The 8,995-nt window shown below is 47.7% G+C and overlaps 1 protein-coding gene across 1 annotated transcript in view; it reads left to right on the top strand.

Annotated features, from left to right (window-relative positions):
• The window catches only part of LOC107108797 (Krueppel-like factor 12), a gene marked incomplete at its 3' end in the record, with an annotated part of 139,806 nt that extends 134,858 nt beyond the window's left edge, over positions 1-4,948 (top strand). The window contains exon 5 of the mRNA XM_015409318.1: positions 4,889-4,948. Within this exon, the coding sequence (XP_015264804.1) occupies positions 4,889-4,948 (60 nt within the window). The remainder of the gene's footprint in view (positions 1-4,888) is intronic.
• Positions 4,949-8,995: the final 4,047 nt, after the last annotated feature.

The raw sequence follows: 8,995 nt of genomic DNA, 5'->3' as shown, positions 1-8,995 counted from the left end.
GGGAACATGCAGATCTGTCCTCGCAGAGGAGGAGAGCTTGTACCTGAATAAAACTTGGTCTTAAAGGTGCCACTGGACTGTTTTGGATTGCTAGCTGTTGGGGGGGGGGAACATGCAGATCTGTCCTCACAGAGGAGGGAGAGCTTGTACCTGAAGGCGGGCTGGGAGGGGGGGCTCTGCAACATACCTGGCTGCTGCTTGCTCCTCGTGGCCCAACTGAGAACTGCTGGGAGCAGGGGGTGGGGCTCGTTGCATGTGCCGGCCCCCTGGGCTCCTTACTGCCGGAGCACCGTTCCTGTGTGCTCCCGCTGGAAATGACCCCTGGACACACCTCCTTCGTTTGCATTGGTTCCAGCAAATCCAGATGATGCCATACGCAGGACAGAGGCCTGAATACCAGACAAGCGCTGCGTCTACCCATAAAGGTGCTGGCAAACAAAATGGATGGAGGGAGGGAGGCAACAGCGGTACTTGGCCAAACACAGCGGCTTGGATCCTGTGGCCTCGTCCCCCCTCCCGCTTCTTTCCGACTGCTGCAGAGGGTGTCCTCGGCTGCAATGCTCGCTTCCTCCGCCAGCACCTCTGCTCTCACAAAGCCTCTGTGAAAGACACGCAGCTGGAATTGCTTCCGGCCGAGGAAGCGAACGCTGTAGCAGAGGGGATGGCCTCCTCTGCACCCGGATAGAAGCCCGACGGTAACATGGTTGGGCTGCTGCACACAAGCTGAGCCCCGTCCACACTGCTGGCATATCTTTGTGATTGCAGAAGCGAGCTCCAGTTGGGTGTCTCCCTGCCACGGTTGCTTCTTTTATACTAGCTTGGCCTCTGACCTGGGTGGCCGGATCTCACCAGATCTCGGAAGCTAAGCAGGGCCAGCCCTGGTTAGTATCTGAATGGGTGGCCGCCGAGAAGAAGAAGAGATTGGATTTATACCCCGCCCTTCACTACCCAAGGGAGTCTCAGAGCGGCTTACAAACTCCTTCCCCTTCCCCTCCCCACAACAGACCCCCTGTGAGGCAGGTGGGGCTGAGAGAGCTCTGACAGAAATGTCCCTTTTTCAAGAACAGCTCTTGTCAGAACTACGGCTTGCCCAAGGCCAGCCAGCCAGCTGCAAGTGGAGGAGTGGGGAATCAAACCCGGTTCTCCCAGATTAGAGTCCGTGCACCTAACCACTACACCAAACTGGCTTTCCAAGGAAGTCCCGGGTTGCTACACAGAGGCAGGCGACCGCAAACCACCTCTGAAAAGGTAACTCTATGGGGTTACCTCAAGTTGGCTGCATTATACAGAGAGAGAGAGAGACACAGAATACTCGGCCTCCAAAGAGGTCAGGGCAGCTATGTATTTTATTGATTTATCAGGATATTTATGTTCTGCCTTTCCCCTGTGGCTAAAAGGGGGTGACATCCGATGCTCCCTCTAAGCTGTGGAGCCCTGTGAGCAAAAGTTGTGAGCGAGCGATTTGGCTACTGCATAAGTTAGTTTGCTCCGGAGCCAGCCTTCCTGAGCCAAGACAAAAATGTGTGAGCCAGAGGCTAAAAAGCTGTGAGCTAGCTCACACTAACTCAGCTTAGAGGGAACACTGGTGACATCCATTTCCCTGGCCCTGGTCACTCCCTGCCCCTTTGAAGAGAATTTGTGCACAGGCTGAATACAACTGTGCTGCTCAGTCCTATGCGTGTTTACTTAACAAAAAGCTGCCAGTAATGAACGGAATAATTAAAGACTCCTGAAAGTCCAAAAAAAACCCATCCACAGAAGAGGTGGCCTGTTGCCTCTCTGATTGCCAACTGCTTCTAATCAACTTCTTTAGGAAGCAGGTAATTTTGTTCCATGTCTCCATCAGGTGCGAGTGGATCTTTTCATCACGCACTTCCCTCCTGATACGGACACCAAGCAAAATTGCCCACCCACAAAAGGAGGCTGTCTGTTATGACTCTGCCTGAGTACTGTTCTGGACTTGCCTCCTTCCAATCATGAGGCACATTGAGAGCTGTAATCATATTTAAACAGGGTTGGTTTTAACAAGAGCAGGTAACGCTCTTATTCTTTTGCCCTTTAAACGTGAACTTTTCAGGGTGTTAAGAGTGAACTCCGCTTCTTATTTTTAAACGCAAAAAGAAACATGTGGTCAGGGAAGTGGGAAATACAGACTGAGATAAGAATCCCACAGAGTGCAGTGTGGTTTACTTCCAAGTTAGACTGCAAAATAGCGATAACCAGATTTCGACCCTTTTGAACTGTTCATTTTGCAGAAGATTAAAATTTAGACTGTGGTGAGAATACTCAAGCCCTGATAGGTCAAGCTTCCAGTACAGTTGAATTACTCGTTTGGACTAATGGATCATTGGGTGTTTCCTTCAGAAAAAAATGTCACGGAATATTGCAAGTAGAAGTAAGATTCTGTAGATATACACAGCTTGTGTGTGTGTGTTTTTAAAGTGGTGTAGCTTCAAGCCATTACGTGACTCTCCTTTTCCAACTGTGTATGTAGCTGATCAAAAGTCTTGCAAGGGTGTTTCTTACATTGCACGTTAAGACCGAGGGAGGTTGTATAAGCATAAAGGTACCAGGCTGAAATGTCAATGACTGTTAAATTATGTACCCTGTATTTGTTTTATTCTCTACCAAAGCACTACGCTGAAGTTTTAAATCAAAATATTTGACTCCTAGCATTTTGAGTGGGTGTGCTGAAAGTTTAGTAGTCAAATTTCTCTTAGTTCCTTCCATTTTACTGTTTACAAAGTGTCTAGATCAAGACAGGTAGCCCTGCCGTAGCCCTAGAAAAGAGCAAGAGTCCAGCAGCACCTTAAAGACTAATAAATACAACCTGTGGCAGGCTAGGAGTTTTTGCGAGTCACTGCTCACTTCATTCATTCATTCTGGCTGTATCTGAAGAAGTGAGCAGTGACTCACGAAAACTCCTACCCTGCCACAGGTTGTATTTATTAGTCTTTAAGGTGCTACTGGACTCTTACTCTTTTCTGCTGCTGCAGAGTATCTACCATTGCATTTTTCTGTCTCCGAATTGGATCCAAGGGTGCAGCTACACCCATGTAAAGGCACTTCGGTTGGCAGGGGAGGTACAATTTATGCCAATTTCACCCTCCACTGCAGATGTGCGTTGTTCTTGAGGGTGCCTTGAACCCCCGCCCCCGAGCAGAATGAAGGGGAAGCTCTCTGGGCTGTAGCAGGAAGGAGAAAGAGAGGAACCCCCCCCCCCTGAGCTTTGCTTCAATTGCAGTGACTTGTTCCAACCCTCTGACCATTTGGCAGGACTACTGAAATTCTGAATTCATGAATTTCTGTACGCGCACTACGAAACATACAAATCAGTTAAAACATGGGATACGAACCCTTGCCAAAAGCACCCTTGGTAGGCATGTGCTACCCTTTGCTGGCCACCACCCAGAGTGGAAGCTGCCGTGTGACCCGCTTTCCCATGTATCCTCTAGTTCCCTACCCAGGTCATTGAATTTCCTTAGACTTTCTAAGTTTTAAGTAAATTCCTGTGGGTTAGAAGGGGAGAGCAAGATAGGAAAATGGAATTGGGAACCAGGGCTATTTTTGGGCAGGAACGCACAGGAACGGAGTTCCGGCTGCCTCCCAAGTTGGCCACGCCCAGCAGGAACTCATTAGCATAATAGGCCACACCCAACAGCAGAAACTCATTAGGATTGGCTACATTAGGGGTGTGTGGCCTAATATGCAAAGGAGTTCCTGCTACAAAAAAAGCCCTGGGTTTTGACAACAAACAAGGTAAACAGAATAACAAGCAAAAGGCGGGTGTGGCTGGATAACCACACTTCTGGTGACATGGGGGTGTGGCCTAATGTGCCAATGAGCTGTGCTGTCAGGGGTGTGGCCTAATATGCTAATGAGTTTCTGCTGTTGGGTGTGGCCTGTTATGCTAATGAGTTCCTGCTGGGCTTTTTCGACAAAAAGAGCCCTGGGGAAGACTCTGTGCGGTGTAATGCTGATCCTCGCATGGTTGCTGATTTTTGAGTCTAAAACCAATGGGAGGGGCTGTGGGTCAGTGGCAGAGCATCTGCTTGGCATACAGAGTGTCCCAGGTTCAATCCCCGGTGTCTCCAGTTAAAAGATCTGATGGTAGGTGATGTGAAAGACCTCTGTCTGAGACCCTGGAGAGCCATTGGCAGTCTGAGTAGACAATACTGACTTTGATGGACCAGGAGTCTGATTCAGTATAAGGCAGTTTCATGTGAACCTCATAGGGCTGTTGTGAAGGTAAAATGGAGGAGAGGAGAATGATGTACGCCGCACTGGGGAGAAAGGCATGGTATGGATGAAAAAACAAATAGGAGGACACTTCCCAGTGTGCAGCCCCACGATGACACACCTTTGTTCTGGGGAGGGGACGTGGCTCAGTGGAAGAGCATCTGCTTGGCATGCAGAAGGTCCCAGGTTCAATCCACGACATCTCCAGCTAAAGGGAGCAGGCCCTGGGTGCTGTGAAAGACCTGTCTGCCTGAGACCCTGGAGAGCTGCTGCCAGTCTGAGTAGACAATACTAACTTTGATGGACCACGGGTCTTATTCAGTATAAGGCAGCTTCAGGCATTCATGTATAATTAAGGAAATGTCAAATCGGTGCATTTTGATAGGAAATTCCCAAGGATACCCTTTTTAAAAAATCCTTAAAATTCTTTATAATTCAGTGACAGACCCGGTTCATTCATATATGAATTTGCCTATAGATGTTTAATGGCTAGTGGGAAAGGATTTCAGGCTGAGAAATAAATCCACCCACAGATGTAGGTTGTGCGCTTGAGTGTTATTGCACATTTTGTTCCCTGTTGTCTGCACGCGCCCCCATGCAGTTCTTCGGGGTGTCTTAAAATTCCTAATTGTCTGTGTTCAATTTCCAGAGAGAGCATGTGGGGCTGTGCCAGGTCAGCAGTTAACACTTTTCGTTTTTTCAACTCCAGGTATGAAGTATTTTATTGTGCATTATATGATGTTGATGTTGTCTGCCCGAAATTTCTGGGGAAGCAGGTTAATTGAGTTTTATTTACCTCTGTCATGACCAGCCCTTGTGATGGTGTTGAGATGTGCTGGAATTGCAGGGTTAGAATTGTGTCTGGCTTCCCGGTTTCCTTTTCCTTTTTTTGATTTTTTTTAAATTTTCTAAAACACTACAAGAAAATAGGGACAGGGGACTACAAACTACAGGAGAAAGTAAAGAAAAACCACTAAGAACCCAAGAGGTGGTGGTCATATAATGGTTACAATGCAAAGCTTATAGTCAAAATAAAAGATATTTGGTTACATTAAATGTGATCATTAAATCCGCTTATATGCTTCAAGTCCAGGACTTCTGACTTCTTAAAGAACAATACAAAAGAATGCTTATATATTATTAACAAACAAAAACAGACTTCAGAAAATATTAGCATCTCATTTTTTATCTTTTCTTTCCCTCAAACGATATCCTTGCTTAGGGGCCGCCGCCCCCGGTTTCCTTTTCCGATAGAAAAGAGAATGCATCTCCAAGTATTAACAGAGAACCCTCCGAGCCCTAGCATCAGCAACTTGTGGCCTAGATTTTCCCAGCTCTTTGACTCCACAAGCGAAAGGCATTCCACCAGCCATATATGGTGACCCATCAGAGGCTCAGTACATTTCCTTTTTTGCCGTTTGTCTGGGCCTGTAAACACAGGGGTGGTGTCAGACATTTGGACACGGTTCTGAATGGCATACATTTTGGAGGATCGCTGGCGATGAGTGTTGAATAGCCACTGCAGTCCACTTAAATCACATTTTTAAAATTATGGATGAGCAACCCGTAGATATGCCTTCTGCCTGGTCTTACTTAAGGCTTGTCTTGTGCATTATGCACATTAAGCTACGTGCAGGATTGTCACCAAGAATCTGCCTTTTCATGTTTCTCTTAAGAAGCTTGGTGTTTGTCATGCGTGTAGAAGATCCCAGGTTTAATCCCAGGCATCTCCAGTTAATTAAAAAGAAATGGGGGGGGGGGGAGAAAAAAAGATCAGATAGTAGGCAATGTGAAAGACCTGTGTCTGAGACCCTGGAGAGCTGCTTCCATTCAGAGTACACAATACTGAACTTGATAGACCAATGGTCTGACTCGGTATAAGGTAGTTTCATGTGACGGGGAGGAGCTTTGGCTTAATGGTGGAGCTTCTGCTTTGCAGGAGACTCTGTGCCAGTTCCATTGGTGTATCTGCAAACTTATTTGCAGGAAAAGCTTCCCATAGGTTTTGATGCTCTGACAGCAACTGTGTATGATTTTGAAATGTGAAACAGGCCTATGTCTGCGGTTCCTAATTGCCCAGACCCAGGAGAGAATTCCCTGACTCCTGGCCCCAGTCCCCAGACCTCAAAAAACTGAGAAGCAGGAGAAAAATGGCCCCCATAATTGACATTCTAGGGATTTCCCCTAGTCTCTATGATCTTTACCACAGAGATTAGGGAAATTCCTGGACAATTACCCAAAATGACATCACATCCTCCCCCCCAACTCCTTTCTCCCCAACATTGCTTCCAAAATATCTCACTTGCCTAGGCAGTTGGGAACCTTTACCTAAGCCACATGTTGTCTCTTAACTCTAGAATGCACAATTTTATTCACTGAAAATGGAGCCATCATGCATGCCTCACTTGCTAGGAAGTCACATGGGCTCAAAGATAATGTCATCCTATTGGGCTGTGTCTCAGATCTATACGCAGGTGTATGTGGTGTGAGAGAGGGACATTTTGACTAGGCTGGAAATGCCTCCTAAACTATCCTGCAGAGCCTTTATGGAAGGAAGAGAGATTTAGTCCGTACTTATGTACGAGCCTTGGGAGAAGAACAGCCACGCAAAAGCCTTACTCTGTCTTACGTGGCTTTCCCATATTGCAACCATGATGTAATAAGAAGTCCACAGCTACCACAGAAGGGCTGCTAGAATTAGGGATCACAGGTCCCCCCAGGGGGCGGGGAAACCCCCGCCCCAGAGGCCTGTTCCCCGGCGGCGCCAGATCGGGCCCCGGGGGGAACTCCTCCCCGACGTGCGCGGGCACACCGGGCATGCCGGGGGTGGGGCCACAGCCATACAAGGGAAAACTCTATGGTTTTCCCTTGTATGGTTGTGGCCCCGCCCCCAGCGTGCCCGGCATCATAACGTCACTTCCTGGTGATGTGCATGCGGCGCGCGCACGCTCCGGGAGCCACCTGGGACTCCCTCGCGGAAGAGGTAAGTGACACTTGGCAACCCTAGCTAGAATACAGGAAATCCTGTCTCAGGTTGTCAGTAAAAACGTTGTTCGGTGGAATCCCTTCAGCCCTGCCCAGTTCATGACCTGCCACCAATGTCGTCAGGGCCTGTCCCGTGCCTGTCTTGGCAGTCCCATACAAGAACGGAGAGTCTGTACAGGGCTGGTGGGCCATGCTTGGCTTGCTGGGTTGTAAGTTGTGCAGGTCTGTTGTTGTCTCAGAGGACAGCCTGTTACTCAATAACAGAACAATGTTCTTGCAACGTGCCCTAGGAACAAGGACAGTAGCCTGTAAAAGCAGGTGTGGCCTTTTGTTATAGGGCTTGCTAAGCCCAATGTGGGAGATTCCCTGCCCCCCCCCAGCTCCTGTTGCCTGAGAGACAGTTTGGTGCAGCGGTTAGGAGCACGGACTCTAATCTGAGAGAACCAGGTTTTGATTGCCCACGCCTCCACATGCAGCTGCTGGTGGGACCTTGGGTCAGTCATAACTTCTCTCAGAGGTGTTCTCTCAAGAGCAGTCCTTGAAAGAGCTCTCTCAGCCCCACCTACCTCACTCACAGGGTGTCAGTTGTGGGAAGGGAGAAGGAAAGGAGATTGAGTGACCATCACTACATCCTCTGGCAGCCAATTCCACATTTTAATCACTCTGTATAATATTTCCTTTTGACCATCCTGAACCTACATATAAATCCAATTTCCCCCTCCTCCTCTTCTTCTTCTCCTTCTCCTCCTCCTCCTCTCAGAGTGGCAGTGGGAGAATTTTTTTAAAGGCAGCATCATGTGTGCTGCTATGTCATTTAGGACAGTTCTAGGTATCACTGGAAACTTTTACCATAGAGTTATTGCCTATTCCTAGAGGTACCCTATGCCACTTCGAGGTTTTTACTGGAGGTGACATAGCACCATAGCCAGCGTTGCAGCCAATGTTCCCTCTGATTCCCCCCCCCCCCCCTAAGCGGAGCAGTTCACATCCTGAACTGAATATAACTGCTGTAATCTTCAAATGGGCAACGGGCAGTGCAAGGCCCTGCACGGCTCCAGATTACTGCTGAGCAGGGCTTCCTGTTTTAGTGAGCGGCCGCTCATGTGCACAGCTTAGATGGAACACTGGTTGCAGGGCCCCCCTCCCCATCTCACAACCCTATTTTGTTATGATCCTCTCCCCAAGATAATTTGAAGCCTAAAGCATCTTTCAACCTTTTGCTCCCTTCTACAATGAACCTTTGTTGAGTAACGAGTAATTTCACATGTTCTGTATGATTTCCTTTTATGTTGCTGATTCCCTTAATCCATAAAAATGCATTTTTTTTCCCTTGCTCCCTCAGCTGGGTTATTCTGGAGATAGGCAAAGTGGCCCCTTTGCCCTCTAGTAGGCTAAGTTTTAAAAACCAGACCACAGCACAACCTTAAAGAGTTATACACCCTGCTAAGTCCACTGAAGTCAATCTGATTAGAAGGGGTTATAACTGCTTAGGAGAACCGCTTAGGTCAAAGTAATGGGGACGATTCTAGAAGCTGTTGAGGTGGTAAATGTCTGAACTGCATCTCTTTAAATTATGGGATGTCACATTTTAGAGTGCTCTGCCATGTAAAAAGCTCCCTTTTCAGAAATATGCAGACAGGCCAGAAAAAAAAATTCACAGGGGAAGAGCTGACATGATGGAGTAGAAGGTTTCTCTTCCACTTTTCCAATGGAAAAAACTGGGATTTTGGGGTGGAGCACTAAAAAAAAATACACTCCTGTGAAATATTTT

The sequence above is a fragment of the Gekko japonicus genome, unplaced genomic scaffold (genome assembly GCF_001447785.1).
Source record: "Gekko japonicus isolate JY-2015 unplaced genomic scaffold, Gekko_japonicus_V1.1 scaffold569, whole genome shotgun sequence".
Taxonomy (NCBI): Eukaryota; Metazoa; Chordata; class Lepidosauria; order Squamata; family Gekkonidae; genus Gekko; species Gekko japonicus.
Note: the sequence above shows the minus strand (reverse complement) of the source record. Positions and strands in the feature narration are given on the sequence as shown.